The sequence below is a fragment of the Pseudophryne corroboree genome, chromosome 5 (genome assembly GCF_028390025.1).
Source record: "Pseudophryne corroboree isolate aPseCor3 chromosome 5, aPseCor3.hap2, whole genome shotgun sequence".
Taxonomy (NCBI): Eukaryota; Metazoa; Chordata; class Amphibia; order Anura; family Myobatrachidae; genus Pseudophryne; species Pseudophryne corroboree.
In genome coordinates, this window is record NC_086448.1 from 636,317,794 (window position 1) to 636,344,929 (window position 27,136).

General features: G+C 45.4%; 1 protein-coding gene and 1 long non-coding RNA gene across 2 annotated transcripts in view; one reads left to right on the top strand and one right to left on the bottom strand.

Annotated features, from left to right (window-relative positions):
- The window catches only part of LOC134928179 (histamine H3 receptor-like), a 66,678-nt gene extending 61,012 nt beyond the window's left edge, over window positions 1–5,666 (top strand). The window contains exon 3 of the mRNA XM_063923618.1: window positions 4,952–5,666. Within this exon, the coding sequence (XP_063779688.1) occupies window positions 4,952–5,656 (705 nt within the window). The 3' untranslated portion in view covers window positions 5,657–5,666. The remainder of the gene's footprint in view (window positions 1–4,951) is intronic.
- LOC134928181 (uncharacterized) lies at window positions 807–14,493 on the bottom strand. Its single transcript, XR_010177847.1, has 4 exons — window positions 14,429–14,493; window positions 9,054–9,149; window positions 5,434–5,675; window positions 807–5,206 (listed from the first exon to the last, which is right to left on the bottom strand). It is a non-coding gene; the product is annotated as an uncharacterized LOC134928181 (long non-coding RNA).
- Between the last annotated feature and the right edge of the window lie 12,643 nt (window positions 14,494–27,136).

Here is a 27,136-nt window from a genome sequence, read left to right on the forward strand (position 1 = left end):
CATTTTTTTTAAGAATCCTTAATAAAGGTTTTGTTTTAACTACAATTAATCTAAATACACAAAGTGTGCCCCCACAAAAGGTGTCTCTTCTTTCGTTCCTTTTTGGAGTATAACATTATTTTGACTCTTGGGGGCACTACCAACACAAAGATATAGTACTTCCCTCTCATCCTATGTGACAAATGGGCCCTACACACTTGCTGATGTGTGCGGCGGATATAAACAATCTCATTCAGTAATGAACGAGAAATTGTTCATATCGCTCAATGTGTAGGCACGAACGATGAACGATGCGTGGCCCCACGGTCGTTCATCGTTGGTGTCGGGTCGTTTATGCCTGCAAGCCAATATGGACCATATCGTCCATATTAGCATGCAGGGCTATGGGGCCGGGTGACGTCAAGGAGTGAAGAAACTTCACTCCCCCTGTCACTCGCCCGCCGCCGGGTCGTCCGTTCACCGTATAGACCGTCGGGCACCTCAGTGGCACATCGTTAAATGTGTAGGGGCATCGTTAAAGGGTGTAGTTGGCACCAACTGTACAGTATACTACATTTATATTCAATTAGTCCTGTGCAAATATCTCCCCTGCTCCCCCCTTCCCCCTTGTAATTTTGATAAGTTGCCGGTCAACATTTTAATAATGTCATCATTATAACTGTCAACATGGTTCGACATTATGAATGTCAACATTATCAGTGTTAACCCAATGACCAGTGGCAGTTGTGAAGCTGAAGCTGCTGTGCAGTCCAAAACTAACCAACACCAACTGCACCTCCAAATGCCATCCGGGAGTCAGCGGGTAGCCACCGGGGTGAAGCACTGTAGCACAGGACAGCAGTGATGGATCAGCCTGCCCCCCAGATTCCAGCGCCAACCAGCGTCCATTGCTAGCTATCTGCCTGCCCCCTGACACATGAGTGTCAGGGCGCTTTTCATACGCTAGCCCTCGCAGCAGCCGTCCCCATAGCTTTGTGGATCCTGCCTGCATGGGCTAACACCATCTAAAGAACTGTCTGCACTGAGGAACCTGCCAGTGGGCTACATTATCCCCAGCTGTGCATCATGTCCATTAGATCCTGCTGAGCATCATGGTTCATTACCAAACTGCACGGGCATCCCTTGAAAGCTGCGCATGCGTGGTAGCTACAAGGGGGTCATTTGGTGGACACCGGGACAGGCTGCTAGCTATGTCCTGGCAATTTATATTATGAACAGTCAAGAAAATAAAGAAACCTTATTGTCACGATAGGCGGCGATAAGGATTACTAGTATTCAGGGGTTTGCTGCATTTTATAATAACTATTCCCCTTACTCTTTTTCAGTTATTGCCATGTCTTGCTTGGCTTTAATGAGCTAAATGGACCAAACTGCCAAGCATACATCATTTCACCGCAGGCACACTGTATAAATCATCACTGGGACTATAATTATAATAATGAACGAAATGGGACTATAAATTGCACAAGGGAAATAATAGGTCAATATACATAACTCTGCAAATAATATTCTTTTTTTTCACATTTATACACTATGGTAACAACATAAGCAAAATAAAGAATTATAGTCAATGCTGTTTTGTGACATCATGAAGCCCACACGGTTCCAATCCACAATAATGTTAGGCTATAAAATGATGCAGCTTAACAGGGCACTGATCATATTCCATTGCACTGTGAGTTGTTAACAGAGCAGCTTTTACCTGCATAGAACTAGAACTTGAATTTTGCAAGGACAAATAGTACAATAATGTATCTTGCGGTTCTTCTAAAATATTAAAGATCCTGCAAATTGGGTCTAATCCTATTAAAAAGTTATATTGTTCCTAATTCAGCAATACATAGTATACAAGCATGCTCATGTATGCAGCACTGTACATTTCACAATGGAAGAAATCTATTTTGGAAACATTAGTGAAAGCAATTCTTCTGAGTATGACAAGGAATCTGATTTCTCTGAGGGCACGCTGATTTTCCTATACATCTTCATACCTCTGATAACCACTGTGACTGTTTTTGGCAATACTGTTGTTATTTTAGCTTTTATTATTGACAAAAGACTTAGAAACCAGAGTAACTTCTTCCTCCTCAATCTGGCCATCTGTGATTTATTCATCGGTAAGTTTATTGGCTTCTATTACTATTTAAATCTGAAAGTGCCTGTGAGAAGTGCCTGTGAGACAGATATATAGATCACGATTACAGATAAGGGGTGAGTGTAGCATGGACAATAGTCTAGCCAGAAATACATGTGTCACTCAATGCTTCCCCCATCCACTTAAAAGGTTTTATACAGTCACTGAGGTCTTTTTAACGTTGACATTTTATTTGGCTTAGAATAAACCAATAAAAGCAGCTGGTTCTCTGTTAATAATAATAATAATAATAATAATAATAATACTACCATTTTTTATTTAAAATAAACCATCATCATTTAATGGTATGTCGAACAACAGAAAGATTGCAAAAATAGCAGGAAACATTGTGGATCTGATTCACAGTTGCGCAGATGTCCTGTATGCAGATGGAGCTTGTGATTTTTGACACTGCACGTGTGTCCGAGCCAAGCACTTTGTGCAATGTGTGCGAATCAGAGTTGTACGCCTCTCAGCCACATCTCCACTTGCACTGATTGGCATTAATTGGACATTTATACATAGGGTAAGTGTTCCTAGTGTATGTCGGTGTGCAGGCAGAATTGGGGGCTTTTCAGAGTTCAGTGAACACACAGATCAATCTGATTTCAGATGGATCTCTTGCACCAGGCACAGTGCTGGTGCAATACGTGCCGATAGAGTGATGGTAGGCATATATACGGCCAACTCTGTATATAAGCAAATATGAACATTTATTTCCAAACACACAATGTGGCCGAATTGACATGCAGTTCTGAATCAGGAACTGTATGTTTAACATTATCATCAAAATGTGTATATTGCATATTTAGATTTATGTGACAGTGCCCGGGTACTGTGAGGGTGTGTGGCCAACTTGGGGAGGTGTAGGCAGGCCCCCTTTGTGCAAAAATGTAAAAAATAGCACACCGCATAGGGTGGGCACTGGTTGGTGGTCAGGATAGGGAGGAGTGGGATGTTGAGTGTAATCGACCCTTTCTGAGCACCACTGGTCACATATATGTAGCCGACTCTGAATACAAGTGGATATCCGCTTTGTGTGCAACTCTGAATCACAACAATTCTGAATCAATAAAATAAGAATATATTAGCTAGACAGTGTCAGAGATTTAAAATTCACTAGAGAAATAAAATGATGTCTCTTTAAATACTGTACCTTTCGTTTTGCATGCCATTCATTAAGCCTAATTGTTATATAAAGGTAAGCTATTATAATACTAGTAATATACTAATTTCCTCTTTTACGTTCATAAGGTGCATTCTGTATACCAGTGAGTGCCACATACATTGTGACTGGCAAGTGGACGCTTGGGCACTTTCTCTGCAAAGTGTGGCTAATAGCTGACAACCTCATGTGCACTGCTTCAGTGTTTAATATTGTCCTCATCAGTTATGACCGATTCCTTTCTATCACTCTTGCTGTACGTATCGTGTACTACTCCATTCACACCCCGTCTTATGCATGTTCTTTCCCACCCTGGAAACATTTACTACAGTAGCTGTTAGTGTGAATGTGACCAGCTGAGCCAGGTGTCACTGCTGTGTTTAGGAGACTTCATATTTCAATCACTGACATTTTTCTAGCTACACTATATTAAGTACTACTGAAGAGAGTGCTGAATGCTGTTTTTATATGTATGAGGCTGGGAATTTACATTACAGTGCTTACTTTTTTATACTTCCGACCACATTACTGTAGTTTACCACCAGCGGGTGTGGTACAAAATGACATGAACCTATGTCAACACAGGATACATCGATATTCACAATGTCAACATGGTCATAATGTCAACACTGTGCTTGTTGACCGTTGGCATGTTGACATAGCATTTTTAGGGTGTTTAGGGCGTTTAGGCTGCAGTTAGAGCCCTGACTCTATCTGCAGCCTAACCTTAACCCTAAACCTAACCTTGACCCGATTCTTAAACATAACACTAACATGTACTTTCGACATTGTGCATGTTGCCATTCAGTGTCGACATTATTATGTTGACATTATGTCCATGTCAACATTCTGAATGTCGGCATAATGGCTGCATACCCCACCAACTCTATCCTCTGCAACTGCATTACAATGCAATAGAGCATGGGCTGTCACCCTCTTTATTACACCCCACTCTGTATAAAGTCAGTTTGTGCCTGGATTAGACTGGATTTATAAATGAATACCTGAAATGTAAGTGTATACTGTACGGACTGATATTCTTCACAATAGGAAAGTTCATGGTGTGTGTATACCAGGAACGGACTATGGCTACTTCACAGCCCTAGCATGTCAGTGTGAGCGCCATGAAGAGTGGGGAGCGTGCACAAACAGAGGGCATGGCCATGGCTCACGGGGGCCTGCCATCCGTCAGGGGGGCCTCACCTGTGGCCGGACCAGCCCAACAGACCATCGGTCCTTCTGGCATTTGTCAAATGACCAGTTCGGGCCAGGTATATGCAGTAGCTTTGCAGTAGATTTTTCTTTACATATTCTTAGCCATATAAAATAATGTTAACATGAGATTTTGTTGAAGGCATTCGTCACATATGTTGACCAAATATTTATAAAAATTAGAGATGTACAGGTTCAGATTTACTCAGTTCTTAACGCCAAATTAGCTCAAGTTTGGATTTACAGTATCAGTATTTTTCTTATTGGTTATCCAAAACACGTGACAGCCGGATAGCTAATAAGATGCTGTTTTGAGATGGGAGTAAATCCGTGTAAATCCGAACCTGCACATCTCTATTAAAAATACATATTATTTATTAGGAGAATTACTTTATAAGTTAAAGCTAACAGTCTGATTTCTTTATTCTCATACTGGGTAGGTGATGTATCGTTCTCAGCAGACCAACCACAGTCAGACTGCTGCTAAGATGACTGCAGTTTGGGTACTGTCCTTCCTTCTTTACAGCCCAGCCATTATATTTTGGGAATATCTGAATGGTGATCCCCTGATTCCTGAAGGCATGTGTGTTGCTGGATATTATTACAGCTGGTACTTTCTTCTTGGAGCATCAACCTTTGACTTTTTTCTGCCATTAACAAGCATTTCTTATTTTAACCTCAGTATCTACTGGAACCTTAGAATGCGAAGCAGAAAGAGAAGTCAGATTTGTACACTGGCAGCTCCATGTGCACCACATGAGAATACAATATCTTGTGGACCAGCTATTATATCAAACATAGTGCAAAGAAGAGAGCTAAGAACACAAACACAACTTAATATATCTCAGACATCTAACACCTTGGGAGATGGTGTGTCTGCTATGAAGCTTTCCAGGGATAAGAAAGTGGCACAGTCACTTACAGTTCTGGTATGTGTATTTGGGATCTGTTGGGCACCATACACATTTCTCCAGACTATCCGTGCCACTTGTCACGATGACTGTGTTGAATCTTATTGGAACCAAGTTACAAGCTGGATGTTGTGGATTAACTCTTCAGTGAATCCCATTATCTATCCTCTGTGCCACAAAAGTTTCCGAGATGCCTTAGTGAAAATATCACAGAAGTGCAAGATTCAACTTTGATAATTCTTAAGCCAAAAACCTGAAGAAAATATTATTACTAGTTATGTTTTAATATAATTAATACTTCACTGTAAAATATTTTTTTCATGCATCAATCTGAACAGGTTGTTGATCCATTTAAATTATTCCAAAAAGTAAAAAAAAATATATTGGTGTTTGTAATCTGCTTTATCAAATATATTAATGACTTAATATGTGGTAAATATTGAACTTATTTAACACATTACTATGTCCTAATAAATATTTGTTGATTTGGTGTACAGTATTGCTAAAAGTTCTATATTTAGTTTATTAAGTATACATTCAGGGATTGATTCAATTATGGGCAGGTCTGCTCCAAGTAAGTGCATGCATATGTGGCACTTAAGGTATCCCCCTATAGGGCTGCTTACAAAACTCCTCGAGTCTTGTGGTAGGTTGCTGTACTGTTACTGGCATCTCTATGCTGCTGCAATTGTACATCACTCACACCTAATTGAATTGACCTATTAATGAATGATTGAGGTTTATATTATGAAATCATTATGTAATAAATATTATTTTTCAGAAGTGATTTGATTTTTCCTATTATACAGTACAAACATTTGTTTTATCCATGTATGACAATGTAGGCCAAGTAAAGACCTCCATTACTCCAGAGATGAAAAAATCAATTTCTCTTGTGAAGAAAAGGGCTTTGCAGCAGGATCGGTAAGCAATCCCAGCGGACGGCATCCCGATGGTCACGACCCCAACAGGGGGGAGGTAAGTATTCTACCTTCCCCCTTGCCCCCCTAACCCTAACCCTCTCTTTCTGCAGCTTAACCCTAACATCCTTCATTAGTGCCAAACCTTAACCTCTCTCCTTAGTGCCTAAACCTAACCCCCCACCCTGGTGGTGACTAACCCTAACCCCCACTCCCCTCAGCCTATTCCTAACTCCACCCCCCATCATCCCAGCCTAACCCTAATCACCCTTGGGTGACACCTAAACCTCCCACCCTCCTTGCCCCTGCAGCCAATTCCTAACCCTCCCAGCTATACTTACCTTTGGGATCCCGGCTGTCGGGATGCTGACCTGGTCAGGGTTCTGACGGGTGTCGGGATTCCAGCGTTGGTATTTCGACTGCCGGGATCCTGACAGCTGGGTTCTTGAAAGGTATGCCTTTGCAGCAGCCCACTAACCAGACAGCACTACTGAAAACACATTCATGCCTTATATAAATATTTGATCCCACAAAACAAGTCATGATTATTATGACAAGGTCATGACCTCAAGCACAGCATAACTGCATCTACGGTATCACCTATTCTTGAAGGACAGTCCTGATTGGATCATCTGCTTACATCACAAGCTGAAACACTGACATCCATCAAAAGGTGCAACATCTCACAAGTGCCACCATCTTTACCCAGAAACCATATCTTTTCACATATAAACAGATGTAATTAAAAAAAAAAAGGCTCAAAACAGCGGAAAGTGGCATTTGCACTGCAGGCTGGCATTTTTGATGTTTAGTATTTTATCGCTTGTTTTATGTGTGACATTAATGTGAGCAGGTGGTGAAGGGGAAAGATGTTCTGATATCAGACAATTATCAAAGTGACGTTATACCAAAACCTCCTACTTCCTATATTCACCTAAATGTATAATATAGTGATAAAGGTGTTAACGGTGTTGTTGTTTTTTTTGTTTAAAAAATAAATAAATTATGTATTAGGTGATTGTATGAAATAAAGACATATACAATAGAAACTTTACTAGTTTTGTCTTGTTCATAGAAATAAAAGGGTATTATTAACACTTGTATACACTATAATGATTTAATAGTAAAATACCACTAGTAAAACTATTATTAACAACCTCAATCATAAATATATTTTAATGACTAATTAGATATGTACAGTATATAGATATTGTGTATACCTGGCGAAAACTAATAATAAACTTAAAAATGTCCCAACTAGCTATGCTATCACTATTTATTACAGTTCTAAAACACAGAAGCTGGGCCCGTTGGTGCACTATTATTTACATACAGTATATGATATCTATAAAAGACGTGTATTCTATGTTACTGTTTTTCTCATAGAACCTGTTGCTAAAGGGACCTTTATTTGGGTCTACTACGATATCCCGGCTGTCGGGATCCCTGCACCCAGCATACCGGCGCCGAGATCCCGACCGCTGGAATACCTGCAGTGGGGCGAGTGCAAAAGAGCACCTTGCGGGCACGGTGGCGCGGTATGCATGCCACGCTATTTATTCTCCCTCCAGGGGTGTCTTGGACAATCCAAGAGGGTGTATAGTTGTTGGTATCCCGGCGCCGGTATGCTGAGCGCCGGGATATCGAAAGCTTCCCCTTTATTTAGATAATACAGCTGTTTATTACAGAAATAATAGCCATGTTTGTTACGTTGTTAAGTATAATTTGTTAAAAAATATATAATTATATGTTAACAGTATTTAAATGCAAGCAGTATAGGAGTCAATAACATTAAACTTAACCCTTTACCTAGGAATCCACTATAAAATACTGATTCTGAATTTGGAGTGAAGCAGAAAAGATCAAGCAGCTTTAAATGTTGGTAAAATCATGCTGCATGGCAGGTTTGGCAGATTTATAATATGCTGAGAGATTTAAAGTTGAGAGGGGTGTGACCTAACTCATATATAAATTGTATGGCACAATTAAAGCTGCCCAGCATTTGTGGCATACTTGCCTACCTGACCCTCTCCATGAGGGAGAAAATGCTCTGTTCCTGGACTTTCCTGGTAATGTATGATTGCCATCACCTGTGGTGAAACACCTTTCTTATCAATTAACTAGCTCACCACAGGTGATGGCAATCATACATTACCAGGAAAGTCCAGGAACAGAGCATTTTCTCCCTCATGGAGAGGGTCAGGTAGGCAAGTATGATTTGTGGGCTACATGCAATATATGTATTTTCACCTCTTTCATTGCAACATGGTTTGTTCCAGAAACAACGTTGCTTGTTTTGTTTTTTTGTTTTGATCCCAAATCAGAATCAGCCCATGAATGCCCAGCCTTGTAGTATTTTCCTCAAAGTACCATACCTCCCAACATAACCCTCTCCAGGAGGGACACGATGCTCTGCTTCTGGACTTTTTCCCTAATGTATGATTGCTGGCACCTGTGTTGAACAGGTTAATGGATAAGAAAGGTGTTTCACTACAGGTGCTGGCAATTATAAATTAAGAGGGAAGTCCAGAAGCAGAGCATTGTGTCCCTCCTGGAGAGGGTCATGCTGGGAGGTATGAAGTACTGTAGATTATCATACCTCTACAATGTTCACTTTACCACTAAACTCCATGCAAAAGTTTATCAGGCGTCTTGCACCCATGAAAGTTATTACCAAAAAAATGCCTACACCATCTCTGCATTATGCTTACTTTGTGCTCAAGGTTTTCTTTTTATGTCTGTGTGCCTTGTCTATTGCTTTCTTACTAACAGCTTCTGTATTATATGCTTTGTTTTTGATGGGAGTCCTGTTGGAGACAGAGAGCTATATAAATAAAATGATGATGATGATGATGATTATTATTATTATTATTATAGTACAATGAGAGGTAGTGTCACACAGGCATTTCATATGCTAGTGCAGAGGTTCCCAAATGTGGTCCTCAAGGCACCCCAACAGTCCAGGATTTAGGTATATCCATGGCTCAGCACAGATGGTTAAATCAAATTGACTTAGGTGCTAATTAAGTAACCTGTGGCCAAGCATGGATACATTTAAAACCTGGACCATTTGGGGTTCCCTGAAGACTGCGTTTGGGAACCTCTGTGCTAGTACATTTCCAGCTAAAAAGTGTTACTGTTCATAGCACTTAAATCTCTCCATACAAAGAAATGGAGCTGAAAAGAGATAATTCAGAGATCATTCAACAACAAGGGAGTTCTTGCGCTCTGAAGACACTTCATGTAACGTTTCATGAGAGTAAGTGGTCCTATATAATGTGAGTGTTCCACATTCACTTCAGTGTGTTCAGTACAGAGAAAATGGATTATTGTGAATTTTAGCACTCTTCTAGGTCTAGCATTCCTATTGGTCAATTCAATTGTCTGCGATATTCTTGCACCCACGAGTAAGTGCGGCTACTGTATATGACACACAGTACTGATGGATTCACAGATGATCAGCGATTCTGGGGTGGAACTGGGCAGCAAGGGTGGTGAGTTTTGCTGACGTTGCTGGTGTTTATGCTCACCCTCTTCGCCCCTAACTGAATTGACCCCATTCCACTACAACCTTAATTTTTAATAACAGCTATTTTATATTTATAAAACATAAAAAGAAAGATTGTTGGCTGAGGGTTTTCACAGCCCTGTGCTGAGGCCATCTGTCTTCATTTTCACTTGCACACATATTCCAATATAAATATGATGTTTTTTTTTCTTATTTTGGTCAGTCAAATTGAATTGAGCTGTGGGAGCAGAGACGGGGGAGAGCCGTGGGCAGACGGGGGAGAGCAGCGCCGGAGGATGTATCACAGCAGCATCCACCCGGCTCCAGCAAGCGAGACCTCATTTCCTGGAGCCAGGTGGATGCTGCCGTGAGCGGTGGCTGTAATGCGGGAGCAGAGACGGGGGAAAGCCGCGGGCAGAGCAGCGAAACAGCAGCGGCTATAGCAGCGTCCACCCAGTTCCAGCAAGCGAGGTCTCGCTTGCTGGAGCCGAGTTGACGCTGCTGTAAGCGGCGGCTGTGATACATCCTCCGGTTACGCTGCTATAGTCGCTGCTGTAGCGCTGCCCTCCCCCGTCTGCCCGCGGCTCTACCCCGTCTCTGCTGCCGCATCACAGCCACTGCTCACGCCAGCATCCACCCGGCTCCAGCAAATGAGGTCTCGCTTGCTGGAGCCGGGTGGACGCTGCTGTGAGCGGTGGCTGTGATACATCCTCCGGCGCTGCTCTCCCCCGTCTGCCCACAGCTCTCCCCCATCGAATTGAGATGCGGGAGCTGAGACGGAGGAGAGCCGCGGGCAGACGGGGGAGGGCAGCGCTACAGCAGCGTAGCCGGAGGATGTGTCACCTCGATTGCTGGAGCCGAGACCTCGCTTGCTGGAGCCGGGTGGACGCTGCTGTGAGCGGCGGCTGTGACACAGCCTCCGGCTACGCTGCTGTAGTGCTGCTCTCCCCCGTCTGCCCGCGGCTCTCCCCCGTCTCTGCTCCCGCATCACAGCCACTGCTCACAGCAGCGTCCACCCAGCTCCAGCAAGTAAGGTCTCGCTTGCTGGAGCCGGGTGGACGCTGCTGTGAGCGGCGGTTGTGATACATTATCCGGCGCTGCTCTCCCCCGTCTGCCCGCGGCTCTCCCCCGTCTCTGCTCCCGCATCTCAATTCGACTTTTTTTAAAATCGAATTGAGATGGTCGAAAACGGGGCCTCGTTTTCGACCCAAGCACGCGGATCGGCAGCTATTCCGCCGATCCACGTACTTTTCGACAAGTCGAATTCCTCGACTTATCGAATAATTTGGGGTTAGATTGAATAGTTCGGAACCCCTTCCGACCTAAAAAAATCGGAAACTGCCATCTTTTCGACAGACGGCAGCTTTCGACTTCAATTAAATATACCCCTAAGGAGTTAACTGATGGTCTCCTATATGCCCAGTGCGGCAAAACTCATTTTGTGCACTCCTGTAAAGTGTCTCCTTATAATGAGAATGGAAGTTTGTTTTAAGTATGCACTCATATCTAAGAAGAGACCACTTGATTTTTTTTAGAGACTCTTGTACTCAGTTTAGATTCCCTGTCATTAGACAAAGGTTCCTTCCTCCCCTCACAGACAAGCAAATCTACAGCCCTACCTGACATTATTAACACTGAATGTAGTCAGCATCCTGAAAGCAGGGATCTTTTCCCCAACGTTTTTCACACAAGGGGCACTTTATGGTTAGCATCTAGTTACCACTTACCAGTATACAATATAAAATACAATAAATCACCCATCCAATAGGAAACTGGAGACCTGGTTAGTAGACAATTTAAATATATTTAAAATATAGACAGATATAATATACAGGTGACTTTTTGTGTCTTTTTAACTGATAAAGTTTCTTACTCGCAATGCATCTAGGATGCACCAGGAGACTATGCTGATTATATGTGATATGTATATCTGGTATCCGGACTCCAGATCGACAGCAAAAAGGTCGACAAACCTTAGGTCGACGCCAATTGGTCGAAAAAATCTTAGGTCGACATGGACAAAAGGTCGACATGAACAAGGTCGACATGGAAAAAGGTCGTCATGAGTTTTTCACAATTTTTTTCTTTTTTGGAACCTTTTCATACTTAACGATCCACGTGGACTACGATTGGAACGGTAATCTGTGCCGAGCGAAGCAGTAGCGGAGCGAAGGCACCATGCCTGAAGCATGGCGAGCGAAGCGAGCCATGCGAGGGGACGCGGTGCACTAATTGGGGTTCCCGGTCACTCTACGAAGAAAACGACACAAAAACAACAACAAAAACTCATGTCGACCTTTTTCCATGTCGACCTTGTTCCTGTCGACCTTTTGTCCATGTCGACCTAAGGTGTGTCGACCAATTGGCGTCGACCTAAGGTTTGTCGACCTTTTTGCTGTCTATCCTGAGTCCCAGACCCGTATATCTGTGTGTGACTGAGTCTGTATCTGTATATGATGTGCTACGATTCAGCAGATACAGTTTTTTCCAGGCCAAGACCCCTTGTGCTTCTTGAACAGACTGAGTTGCACACATATTTACAAGTGTTACATATCAAATGAATCAGCACAGCCTCCTGCTGTGTTTGGGTAAAATGACACCTAACACTAGTAGAATTGCACAGGAACTGCTGGGCCACTCACACCAGACATCTAGCACCACATGGTGTATTGAGGCTAGTTGCATGAGGACACATCTGTAGAAGCTTCTCGTGTGCCCATGTGATGTGGGATCCCTGTATAGTCTAAGCTGGGGTGGATTGGGACACCAGGACGCTGGACCAGTCCCCCTTTGGCCGGTCCTTTACCAGGCTAGCTGGCCGGCTGCCATGATCGGAGCTCAGCTCTGTTCAGGTAGCACTGGGAGACAGCTTCGGCACATGCGCAAAAGCTCAGTGAGAATCAGATGTGCCGCGCTACCTCCCCTCTCTCTCGTTGTGGAGGTGCGGCTTGTCCCCACGACCATGTAGGGAGAGACGGGTATTAGCTGCTGGAGAAGCGGGATCTGTTGCTTACACTCAAGCTGTCCTTCCTGTGTCAGCCTTCTGTCAGTATGGAGGGATCGACTGTGTCTGGGACCTGCAAAGAGGAGGTCAGCTTATTCTAACTATTCTTGTTCAGTGAGTCCCTTCCACTCCTATCCTGCCCACTTCTTCCCACCACTACTCCCATCCTGCCCACTTCCCTCCACTACTCCCATCCTGCCCACTTCTTCCCTCCACTACTCCCATCCTGCCCACTTCTTCCCTCCACTACTCCCATCCTGCCCACTTCTTCCCTCCACTACTCCCATCCTGCCCACTTCTTCCAACCGCTACTCCAATCTTGCCCCCTTGCGCCCCCTTCTATTACTCCCAGCCTGACCCCTGCTCTCCACTACTACTACTCACAGCTACTCCCTGCCCCCATCACTACTGCTCCCAGCCTGCCCCCTGCTCTCCACCACTACTACTCACAGCCTGCCCCCTGTTCTCCACCACTAGTACTTCACAGCCTGCCCCTGCTCCCCACCAGTACTACTCCCAGCCTGCCCTCTACTCTCTTGTGGGGGCTAATGTGTTTTTTTCCCTGTGGGAGCCAATGTGTTTCATTTTTTCCTTTTGGGGATAATGTGTTTATTTTTTTCAGCGGGGGTCAGTGTGTCTGTGCATGCATTTGCGTTGCACCACGCATATGTGCCGATGGTATTCCCACGGAGTTGCAGTACAGATTTTGATGCACACACCAAGAAGTTTATTAGAAATGTGATGTGTGTTCCTAGACAGTTACAGTGGGTTTGCTAACCAGATGCAAATGTATCATAGTACAGGCGTGTTGTTGAAAGCGGTTGTGTATAGATATGCTGACTTGCTTACATTGAAGGTCATAACCAGGTGGATGATCTGCACCTAGGATAACGCTGGTAAAAGTTTCACTGTTGTGACCAATGGTGGCATCTAAAAACACACAAAGCATGATTGCAGCGTCTGTAGACACTGAAAGTGTGTGTCTCAGTCCTTGCACATTCAGATGCACAGATGTACATTGTAGCGGCATTAGCTTTAAGTCGCAGATTCAGCTGCTGCAAAAGATCCAAATGAGGCGGCTACTGCATCCAACTCTGAATCAGGCCCTGTAAGGAGGGATCCTACCCCCAGCAGACCCCACCCTTCATTAGCCCCTGTCCCCATTAGGGCTGCTTCCATAAGTTTCCTGGGCTGGCTTTCCATCCCAATCCGCCCCTGAGTCCTAGGCAACTAGCTTCCTATCAATTTATAGATCAGTTTTGTATACAGTTTAGTTCAACATCCCATAGGCAGATTTTTATGAAGATTTAAAACAGTCAAATTAGCATGGGTTAATTCCTGAATCTGCGTGCATTCTCTGTAAAATGATTTAATTAGTTTGTTGCTATAGTGGACTCTAGGGGGTCAGCCATTCGCAATTAAAAAAAAATATAAAAAAAATAAAATATCAAATTTTTACTTCAATGTGTTTGAATCTTGGGCAGGCTCAGACAGCTTCACTTTCTTGTATTGGTTTTTTTTTTTAACAGGTTCTAATATTTGAGAAATGTTAAAAATTGTTTTGCTGAACTTACTGATATGAAAATTGAACTGTGACCTTTTTGATATCTCTGTGAATAGAAATAGAAATAGCACAGTACAGTATGTTCAGAGGTGAATGCAGAATTTCAAGAGGAGTTTCCTAACATTTGAATGTGGATCTGACCACATCAAGCTTTTAAATAGTCTCTAATAAAATAACCTGTCAGGTGCGGTGTATAAATTGTTCACAATAGTATTACCTTACCTCTGTATTACTATTGCACAGCAGCTTAATTCTGGCCAATTTTAATATACTGAAGCTGTGTCTATTAAAAAGATCTGCATATTAATGATTAGTGAAAATAATATATTCAATATATATACAGTATTTATAAATATGTAGACATATAAAAACAAAATGATCCTTATATTGATGATTAGTGCAAAGAATAAATTCAATAAAATGTTGTAAATGTATCATTTGAATGTTCAAAATACAATCAATTGCAATATGGCAAGCGGTGTAGTATGGTATGTAGACGACCGAGATCCCGGCGGACAGCATACCGGCGCCGGGATCCCGACCACTGGCATACCAACCGCTGGCATACCGACAGCTGGGCGAGCGCAAATTAGCCCCTTGCGGGCTCGCTGCGCTTGCCACACTGCGGGGCACAGTGGCGCGCTATGCGCACCACGCTATTTATTCTCCCTCCAGGGGGGTTGTGGACCTCCAAGAGTTGTCGGTATGCCGGGTGTCGGGATTCCGGTGCTGGTATACTGAGCGCCGGGATCTCAACAGCCGGCATACTGAATACCACCCTATTGCTAGCATACCAGAATAAATACTGGGCTTCTTTTCACTTACAGCCCTCCGCATACTGGCGCTCAGGGGCATGTACAAGAGCTCAGGTCCTGCCGGTTTAACTTTATATTAGTCACGGGGATGTACCGCTTCTCTAATGTAGTTTTGACTAGTTATATTTTTAGAAATACTGTGTCTGCAGCACTGAATCGTAATTGGTTAATACTACAGTACTGCACAGTGAGCTAGGAGAAGTTCTAGGCAACTGGAAGTGCACACCCAATGTTTGGATGGATTTCTTTATGAGACTGTTAGGCTGGATACATCATAAAAATTAAAGTATCATAATGTAGGTGAAAATTTTTATAAATTACAAATTATATAGAATTGTAATATTGTATGTGCATTGCATTTAACTTAAAACGAAAATGAATGGCTATGCAATACTATACCATGATGCATCTTACTACAGTATCTATGAATCCAATTTATCATCATATTTTAACCCAGGTGTGCATATAAAATGGAAACCATAGGCAAAGAGCATTATGGTAAAAAATGAAGAACCTGTACACTCACATCTGTGGCAAAGTGCATTTAGCATTTAAAGGCAAGAGGGAGAACAGCTGCATAAATCTATTATATTCCCACGTGTTGCTTTTCATAAATGAAATTAAAATAAATAGCTTTGGGATTAATTACGTGTATTACATATACTCAAGAGATCCATTTTGATATATATGTGTTCTCTATTGATAAAGCTGTATATGGATTATGTGAATGTTAAATGATATGTAACATATGCTTTTTATATGTGTGTTGGAGGAATCAAAATGACCCCATTTGTGAATCCTACTCACTAACAGACAACTGCAACTCCTCCCTCATCTTGTGCATTGGTAGGCAATGGTTTTCAAAGATTCATTTCTCAGAAATGTCTTCACTTTATCATAAACCCTCGGCAGTTTTTTCTACTGGCACAGTATAAAACCTGAGGTGGCCCATGTGCAGTAAGCCCCCTCCTCTAAGCAGGGTTCCCTCTCAGCCATAAATCTTACTTTGTTTGTGTGCCACAAGCGGGCCTCTCCTCCTCCACCCTGTGATATTCAGGCTCTGGCACAGTACCAGAGTATGTGCTTTCACTGTGAGGTGCCATCTTTCCAAAGATGTCACCGGGCAGTGCATAGGAGAGACTAGCATACCCTGCACTCATTATAACTACACCAATGCCTCACTGCCAACAGTCCCTCTCACTGCTGCTGTGCTGCCAGGGCCAGCTTCTCTCTCAGCCGCCACTCTCCAATGTCTGTAGTTGCAGTCAGGGGCAGTACTAATGTCTTGGGCGCCACCCTTCTAACTATAAATTTGCACCCTCCCTCCCATACATTATAAAGGGACAGTACGCTGAAGGAGTGTGGTCTCAAAAGGAAGGGGTCTGGCAACACAATAGTACCCCAATTCAAATGACACCACACAATAGCACAATCTTATACACATTACACTGCATGTAGTGCACCTAATTCACATTACACTGCATGTAACATAGTAACATAGTATCTGAGGTTGAAAAAAGACAATTGTCCATCGAGTTCAACCTATTTGTGGTCTCCTATGCATGATGATTTGACTAAAATTTCTGACTGATGCTGCTGTTAGCCGTTGCATTTTATCCCAATTTATAGTAACTATAATGCATGACTATGCACCATACCCCTGGATATCCTTATCCAATAGGAATTTATCTAACCCATTCTTAAAGGTGTTGACAGATTCCGCCATTACAACTCCCTCGGGCAGGGAATTCCAAACACGTATTGTCCTTACCGTGAAAAAGCCTTTACGACGTATTGTGCGGAATCTCCTCTCCTCTAACCTGAGCGAGTGTCCACGAGTCCTCTGTGTTGATCTAACCAAAAACAGGTCCCGCGCAAGCTCTGTGTATTGTCCCCTTATATATTTGTAGATGTTGATCATATCCCCTCTTAGTCTCCGCTTTTCCAATGTAAACATGCCTAGTCTTTCAAGCCTTTCCTTGTATTCCATCGTCTCCATGCCCTTAATTAGTTTGGTCGCCCTCCTCTGTACCTTTTCTAGCTCCAGGATATCCTTTTTGTAGTACGGTTCCCAGAATTGTACACAGTATTCAAGGTGAGGCCTCACTAGTGATTTATATAACGGGAGTATAATACTCTCGTCCCTAGCATCCAGTGCCAGATTAAGGTCCACATAGGCCTGGAGCTGAAATTGCTGAAGGGCCTATTGTGTGCCACCAGAGGGTGTTACCAGTTTTGCGGCAGTGTCATTATGTCATATGTGCTCCCCTATGTCCATATGTTCCTATGCCTGTGTATTTGGCTATGGGGCCGATTTATCACCATCCACATCTGACGACGCGTATGTAGTGTGATAATGTCGGCCAAATTCGCAATTCAATAATTGAGTACATCGCATGCACATGCACCTCCGCCCATCACTACCGCCACTGGGATCCACCCCCTCGTCGCACCTACCCCCGAGCAACATGTCCGTATGTGCCCCTGACTGTATGTGCTTCTGTATGTCTGTATGTGCATATGCATATATGTGCCCCTTTATGGGTTGGGTACGGGATTCAACCGTGAGGATGCCGGTGGTCAGAATACCAACAGTGGCATCCCAACAGTCAGAATCCCAACACTTCTTGGTATGTAAACTAATTCAACCCCTTACTTTCTCCCTAACCCTCCCTCAGCCTAACCCTAACTCTCCCCACATGCAGCCTAACCCTAACCCTATCTGGCATACTTACATTAGGGAAAGGGGAGAGAGAGAAGGGGGGAAGGGGCAGAGAGAGCACGAGAAGTGTAAGAGTGAGAGAGAGAAAGGGGTAGACAGAGAGAAAGAAGGGTGGGTGACACACCCACACACAGAGAAAGGGGGAGACAAAAGAGAGAGAGAGGGTGGGAGACAAAGAAATAGAAGAAATATAATAGAAGGGGAGAGAGAGAGAAGGGGAGACAGAGTGAGAGAGAGAAGAGTGGGAGACAGAGCGAGAGCAAGCGAGAAGGGAGAGGGGGATGAGAGAGAAAGATCGAAAGGTGAGTGAGAGCAAGAAGGGGGGAGACAGAGAGAGTGAGAGGAGGAAGAGAGAGAGAGAAGGGGGGAGAGATAGAGAAAAGGGGGGGAGAGAAGGGGGGAGAGAGAGAGAGGGATAGAGAGAGAGAAGGGGGAGAGAGAGAGAGAAGGGGGAGAGAGACAGAAAAGGGGGGAGAGAGAGAGAGAAGGGGAGAGAGAGAAGAGAGAGAGAGAGAAGGGGGGAGACAGGGAGAGCGTATGAGGAGACAGAGAGAAGGACAAGGGGGAAACAGAGAGATAAGGAAGGAGACAGAGAGAGAAAGAAGGGGGGAGACAGAGAGAGATGAGAGAAAGGGGGAAATGGAGAGAGAGAGAGAAGGGGAGATGGAGTGAAAGAGAGGAGTGGGAGACAGAGAGCGAGAGCAAGCGAGAAGGGAGAGGGGGAGAGAGAGAGAGAGAGAGAAAGAAAGATCGAAAGGTGAGAGAGAAAGCGGAGAGAGTGAGAGGAGGAAGAGAGAGTGAGAGGAGGAAGAGAGAGTGAGAGGAGGAAGAGAGAGAAGAGGAGAGAGAGAGAGAAGGGGAGAGAGAAGGGAGAGAGAGAGAGAGAATGAGGAGAGAAAGAGAAGGACAAGGGGGAGACAGAGAGAAGGAGGGAAGGGGGAGAAAGAGAGATAAGGAAGGAGACAGAGAGAGAAAGATGGGGGGAGATAGAGAGAGATGATGGAAAGGGGGGAAATGGGGAGAGAGAGAGAGAGAGAGAGAGAGAGAGAGAGAGAGGGAGAGAGAGAGAGAAGATTGGAAACAGAAAGTGAGAAGGGGGACACAGTAAGATAGAAGGGAGAGAGAGAGAGAGAGAGAGAGAGGAGAGAGAGGGAGAGAGAGAGAGAGGGGAGAGAGAGGGAGAGAGAGAGAAGGGTGGGTGGGAGAGAGAGGGAGGGGCAGAAGGGGAGAGGCATAGAGAGGGAGAGAGAGGGAGGGAGAGAGAGGGAGGGGCAGAAGGGGTGAGGCATAGAGAGAGAGTGAGTGAAGGGGGAGACAGAGCGAGAGGAGGGATACAGAGAGAGAAGGGGGGAGACACAGAGAGAGAGAGAGAGAGAGAGAGAGAGAGAGAGAGAGAGAGAGAGGAAAAAGGGGGAGACAGAGAGAGAGAGAGAAGGGGTGACAAAGAGAAGGAGGGAGACAGACAGGGAGAGGGGGGCAGAGAGAGGCACACACAGAAAATAAGAATTTACTTACCGATAATTCTATTTCTCGTAGTCCGTAGTGGATGCTGGGGACTCCATCAGGACCATGGGGAATAGCGGCTCCGCAGGAGACAGGGCACAAAAAGTAAGCTTTTAGGATCACATGGTGTGTACTGGCTCCTCCCCCTATGACCCTCCTCCAAGCCTCAGTTAGGTACTGTGCCCGGACGAGCGCACACAATAAGGAAGGATATTGAACCCCGGGTAAGACTCATACCAGCCACACCAATCACACCGTATAACTTGTGATCTGAACCCAGTTAACAGTATGACAAACGTAGGAGCCTCTGAACAGACGGCTCACAACAAATAACAACCCGATTTTTTTGTAACAATAACTATGTACAAGTATTGCAGACAATCCGCACTTGGGATGGGCGCCCAGCATCCACTACGGACTACGAGAAATAGAATTATCGGTAAGTAAATTCTTATTTTCTCTAACGTCCTAAGTGGATGCTGGGGACTCCGTCAGGACCATGGGGATTATACCAAAGCTCCCAAACGGGCGGGAGAGTGCGGATGACTCTGCAGCACCGAATGAGAGAACTCAAGGTCCTCCTCAGCCAGGGTATCAAATTTGTAGAATTTTGCAAACGTGTTTGCCCCTGACCAAGTAGCAGCTCGGCAGAGTTGTAATGCCGAGACTCCCCGGGCAGCCGCCCAGGATGAGCCCACTTTCCTTGTGGAATGGGCCTTGACAGATTTAGGTTGTGGCAAGCCTGCCACAGAATGTGCAAGTTGAATTGTGCTACAAATCCAACGAGCAATCGTCTGCTTAGAAGCAGGAGCACCCATCTTGTTGGGTGCATACAATATAAGCAGTGAGTCAGACTTTCTGACTCCAGCCGTTCTTGAAATATATATTTTCAATGCCCGGACCACGTCCAACAACTTGGAATCCTCCAACTCGTTAGTAGCCGCAGGCACCACAATAGGCTGGTTCAGGTGAAACGCTGACACCACCTTAGGCAGAAAATGAGGACGCGTCCGCAGTTCTGCCCTGTCCGTATGGAAAATCAGATATGGGCTCTTATATGATAAAGCCGCCAATTCTGATACTCTCCTGGCTGAAGCCAGGGCCAGTAGCATGGTTACTTTCCATGTAAGATACTTCATCTCCACCGATTTGAGCGGCTCAAACCAATGGGATTTTAGAAAATCCAAGACTACATTAAGATCCCACGGTGCCACTGGGGGCACAACCGCGGGCTGTATATGTAGTACTCCTTTTACAAAAGTCTGGACTTCAGGAACTGAAGCCAATTCTTTCTGGAAGAAAATCGACAGGGACGAAATTTGAACCTTAATGGACCCCAATTTGAGGCCCATAGACAATCCTGTTTGCAGGAAATGTAGGAATCGACCCAGTTGAAATTCCTCCGTGGGGGCCTTCCTGGCCTCACACCACGCAACATATTTCCTCCAAATGCGGTGATAATGTTGTGCAGTCACCTCCATCCTGGCCTTTACCAGTGTAGGAATGACCTCTTCTGGAATGCCTTTTTCCTTTAGAATTCGGCGTTCAACCGCCATGCCGTCAAACGCAGCCGCGGTAAGTCTTGGAATAGACACGGTCCCTGCTGAAGCAGGTCCCGTCTTAGAGGTAGAGGCCACGGATCCTCCGTGAGCATCTCTTGAAGTTCCGGGTACCAAGTTCTTCTTGGCCAATCCGGAGCCACTAGTATCGTTCTTACTCCCTTTTGCCGTATAATTCTCAGTACTTTTGGTATGAGAGGCAGAGGAGGGAACACATACACTGACTGGAACACCCACGGTGTTACCAGAGCGTCCACAGCTATTGCCTGAGGATCTCTTGACCTGGCGCAATACCTGTCCAGTTTTTTGTTGAGGCGGGACGCCATCATATCCACCATTGGTTTTTCCCAACGGTTCACAATCATGTGGAAGACTTCTGGATGAAGTCCCCACTCTCCCGGGTGTAGATCGTGTCTGCTGAGGAAGTCTGCTTCCCAGTTGTCCACTCCCGGAATGAATACTGCTGACAGTGCTATCACATGATCTTCCGCCCAGCGAAGAATCCTTGCAGCTTCTGCCATTGCTGTCCTGCTTCTTGTGCCGCCCTGTCTGTTTACGTGGGCGACTGCCGTGATGTTGTCCGACTGGATCAACACCGGCTGACCCTGAAGCAGGGGTTTTGCCAGACTTAGAGCATTGTAAATCGCTCTTAGCTCCAGTATATTTATGTGAAGAGACATCTCCAGGCTTGACCATACTCCCTGGAAGTTTCTTCCTTGTGTGACCGCTCCCCAGCCTCTCAGACTGGCATCCGTGGTCACCAGGACCCAGTCCTGTATGCCGAATCTGCGGCCCTCTAACAGATGAGCACTCTGCAACCACCACAGAAGAGACACCCTTGTCCGTGGCGATAAGGTTATCCGCTGATGCATCTGCAGATGCGATCCGGACCATTTGTCCAGCAGATCCCACTGAAAAGTTCGTGCGTGGAATCTGCCGAATGGAATCGCTTCGTAAGAAGCCACCATCTTTCCCAGGACTCTTGTGCATTGATGCACAGACACTTTCCCTGGTTTTAGGAGGTTCCTGACAAGTTCGGATAACTCCTTGGCTTTCTCCTCCGGAAGAAACACCTTTTTCTGAACCGTGTCCAGAATCATTCCCAGGAACAGCAGACGTGTCGTCGGGGTCAACTGAGATTTTGGAAAATTCAGAATCCACCCGTGTTGTTGCAGCACTAGTTGGGTTAGTGCTACTCCGTCTTCCAGCTGTTCTCTGGATCTTGCCCTTATCAGGAGATCGTCCAAGTAAGGGATAATTAATACGCCTCTTCTTCGTAGAAGGATCATCATTTCGGCCATTACCTTGGTAAAGACCCGAGGTGCCGTGGACAATCCAAACGGCAGCGTCTGAAACTGATAATGACAGTTTTGCACCACGAACCTGAGGTACCCTTGATGTGAAGGGCAAATTGGGACATGCAGGTAAGCGTCCTTTATGTCCAGGGACACCATAAAGTCCCCTTCTTCCAGATTCGCTATCACTGCTCTGAGTGACTCCATCTTGAACTTGAATTTTTGTATGTACAGAGTCCGCTTGTAAGGCCCCAGCATCATGCTGAGGGCTTTGCAGAACCCTGGGAGGGCTTCTGTTCCTGGGCAGGGGCTGCTTGCTGCCCTCTCTTACCCCTTCCTCTGCCCCGAGGCAGATATGACTGTCCTTTTGTCCGCTTGTTCTTATAGGAACGAAAGGACTGCGGCTGAAAAGACGGTGTCTTTTTCTGTTGGGAGGGGGTCTGAGGTAAAAAAGTGGATTTTCCGGCAGTTGCCGTAGCCACCAGATCCGATAGACCGACGCCAAATAATTCCTCCCCTTTATACGGCAATACTTCCATATGTCGTTTGGAATCCGCATCACCTGACCACTGTCGCGTCCATAAACTCCTTCTGGCAGATATGGACATCGCATTTACTCTCGATGCCAGAGTGCAAATATCTCTCTGCGCATCTCGCATATAAAGGAAAGCATCCTTTAATTGCTCTATAGTCAATAAAATACTGTCCCTATCCAGGGTATCAATATTTTCAGTCAGGGAATCCAACCAGACGACCCCAGCACTGCACATCCAGGCTGAGGCGATGGCTGGTCGCAGTATAACACCAGTATGAGTGTATATACTTTTCAGGGTAGTTTCCAGCCTCCTATCAGCTGGATCCTTGAGGGCGGCCGTATCAGGAGACGGTAACGCCACTTGTTTCGATAAGCGTGTGAGCGCCTTATCCACCCTAGGGGGTGTTTCCCAGCGCGCCCTAACCTCTGGCGGGAAAGGGTATAATGCTAATAACTTTTTTGAAATTAGCATTTTTCTATCTGGGTTAACCCACGCTTCATCACATACATCATTTAATTCCTCTGATTCAGGAAAAACTACAGGTAGTTTTTTCACCCCCCACATAATACCCCTTTTTGTGGTACTTGTAGTATCAGAGATATGCAAAGCCTCCTTCATTGCCGTGATCATATAACGTGTGGCCCTACTTGAAAATACGTTTGTTTCATCACCGTCGACACTAGATTCAGTGTCTGTGTCTGGGTCTGTGTCGACCGACTGAGGTAAAGGGCGCTTTACAGCCCCTGACGGTGTCTGAGACGCCTGGGCAGGTACTAACTGGTTTGCCGGCCGTCTCATGTCGTCAACATATTTTTGTAATGTGCTGACATTATCACGTAATTCCATAAACAAAGCCATCCATTCCGGTGTCGACTCCCTGGGGGGTGACATCACCATTATCGGCAATTGCTCTGCCTCCACGCCAACATCGTCCTCATACATGTCGACACACACGTACCGACACACAGCAGACACACAGGGAATGCTCTTATCGAAGACAGGACCCCACTAGCCCTTTGGGGAGACAGAGGGAGAGTTTGCCAGCACACACCCAAGCGCTATAATATATATGGGAACAACCCTATATAAGTGTTGTTCCTTATAGCCGCTTAAATATATAAAAATATCGCCAAAATATGCCCCCCCTCTCTGTTTTACCCTGTTTCTGTAGTGCAGTGCAGGGGAGAGTCCTGGGAGCCTTCCTCACAGCGGAGCTGAGCAGGAAAATGGCGCTGTGTGCTGAGGAGAATAAGCCCCGCCCCCTATTCCGGCGGGCTTTTCTCCCGGAGTTTTAGACATTTGGCATGGGTTAAATACATACATATAGCCTTAATGGCTATATGTGATGTATTCTTTTGCCATAAAAGGTATTATATATTGCTGCCCAGGGCGCCCCCAGCAGCGCCCTGCACCCTCCGTGACCGTCTGGTGTGAAGTGAGTGACAACAATGGCGCACAGCTGCAGTGCTGTGCGCTACCTTCATGAAGACTGAAGAGCCTTCTGCCGCCTGTTTCCGGACCTTCAATCTTCAGCATCTGTAAGGGGGGTCGGCGGCGCGGCTCCGGGACGAACCCCAGGGTGAGACCTGTGTTCCGACTCCCTCTGGAGCTAATGGTGTCCAGTAGCCTAAGAATCCAATCCATCCTGCACGCAGGTGAGTTGAAATTCTCTCCCCTAAGTCCCTCGATGCAGTGAGCCTGTTGCCAGCAGGACTCACTGAAAATAAAAAACCTAAAAAACTTTTTCTAAGCAGCTCTTTAGGAGAGCCACCTAGATTGCACAAAAACCTAACTGAGGCTTGGAGGAGGGTCATAGGGGGAGGAGCCAGTACACACCATGTGATCCTAAAAGCTTACTTTTTGTGCCCTGTCTCCTGCGGAGCCGCTATTCCCCATGGTCCTGACGGAGTCCCCAGCATCCACTTAGGACGTTAGAGAAAAGGGGGAGATGAGAGACACGAGAAGTGTGTGAGAGAGGTCTGAGAAAGGAATGCCTTACCCCCCCCCCCCATCCCTTCAGTACAGGCATCAGGTGTACCTCCTGTCCCCAACCCCACCCCACGTACAGGTGGCACTGTGTACCTCTGTTCTCCATCCCCCATACAGGCAGCAGTGCCTCCTTCCTCCCTCACGCCGTACAGCCATCAGTGCCTCCTTCCTATCTCACCCCGTACAGCCATCAGTGCCTCCTTCCTCCCTCACCCCGTACAGCTAGCAGTGTCTCCTTCCTACCTCACCCCGTACAGGTGACCTTCTGCGGTAGCAGGTACCTGCTGTCATTGGTGGCGGCAACAGCGGATATCCCTGCAGTTTTCACGCCGGGGCCGGTCCCTAGATCGTGACGGTGAGCCCCGGCAACAGCAGCTTCAGTGAGGAGGCGGTAAAAGGACACTGAGGAAACGTAAGTGGCAGGGAGGGGCTAGACTGCCTCCTCCTGTTTTGATCCGCCCACAGCCAGCCTCTGCTCTTAGCACTGGTTCCGGCAAAAAGGCACAGGGAGTGCACTACTATGCTGGCTGCAGTGCATGTAAAACATATATGCCGGTGCCGCTATAGTGTATGTGGGCACGGAGTGGGGTGAAGGCTGCTAGGAGAGGGGTGGCCAGGGCTTTAGACGGCCACTGATGACAGAAAAATATTTTTTTTTCTTGTCAGCAATGTTTAATAGCATCGTCTGGGCCTATTTTCATGGGGGGCCTGGAGCTGCAGCTCCACCCGCCCCATTGTTAATCCGGCCCTGCTAGCATCAATACCCCGTTTTATGCATGCTAATATCTTATTAGCCTTCTTTGCTGCAGTCCTACTTTGGGTACTACTGCTGTAGTGTCCCTGATTCATATTACAATGCCCACAGTAGTGCCCCTTATACACAATGCCCACAGTAGTGCCCCTTATACAAAATGCCCATAGTAGTGCCCCTTATACACAATAGCCCAAAGTAGTGCCCCTTATACAAAATGCCCATAGTAGTGCCCCTTATACACAATGCCCATAGTAGTGGCCCTTATACAAAATGCCCATTGTAGTGTCCCTTATACACAATGCCCATAGTATTGCCCATTACACAATAGCCCACAGTAGTAGCGCCCCTTACATATACAGTAATGCCCACAGTAGTAGTGCCGCTAACACATACAGTAATGCTCACATTAGTAGTGCCCCTTACATATACAGTAATGTCCACTGTATTAGTGCCTCTTACACATTGAAACAGGGTACCCAATCCATGGGCCGATTTGCTGTATACTTCAGAACTTTAGCTTCCAAGCTCAATTTGAATAATGAGGCTCTTGTTACACCATCTGGGAATTGGGTGGCATTGAATATAATACATTATAGGTAATAAATAGTGCTACTTGGGATGAGATTAATTTGCCGGCAGTCAGGATCCTGTCTTTCGGAATACAGACGCCTGAATCCCAACACCCATCACAATGCTGGCACCGGAATCCCGAAATGGTCAGGAGACCGACATCTGAATTCTGACAGCTGGCATCTCAACCTATGTAAGTATCGTGCCACAGATAGGTTTAGGGCGGGGGAGATTTAGTTTAGCCGCCCTCCGGGGAGGTTAGGATTCGGCTGCGGGGGTGGGGGTGGGATAGGAAGGTTAGGGGAAGGCTGCGGGGAGGGGGGTTAGGGGGAGGCACCCACGGGAGGGTTAGGTTTAGGCTGCGGGGGAGGGGGGTTAGGTTTAGGCACTATAGGGGGAGGTTAGGGTTAGGCTGTGGGAAGGGAGGGTTAGGGCATAGGGTAGAGGGGAGAACAGCTCCAACTAACCCCTGATGGGATAACAACCTTCGGGATCCCACACGCCGACATATCATTCTGAATCCTGCTGCTTGTTTGCAATGTACATAGGAAAAATTACTTACTGTATTTTCAGTTCTGTAAAATCCAAAAAACATTTAAATATACATATATTACGATACATATATATTATTTTAGATTAAGCAAGGCATCCTACTGTATATGCATAAAGAAAGTTTTAAAATGAAAATACAATCCAAACAAATATATTTGAAGACTTTAGTAGGGACAGACAGGACAGACAGACAGACAGACAGACAGACAGACAGGACAGACAGGCAGGACAGACAGGACTGTCTGTCTGTCTGTCTGTCTGTCTTAAAAGTTTTGCTATTGATTACAAAACCATGACGTACCTTTTTTTAAAGTTAGACATTTTACTTTATTTTATATACAACAAATCGCCCCATGTTTGACATTTTTTATTTAGTTTAATAATGGATTTTACCATTTACAACACAGGAGGATCCCAATTTAA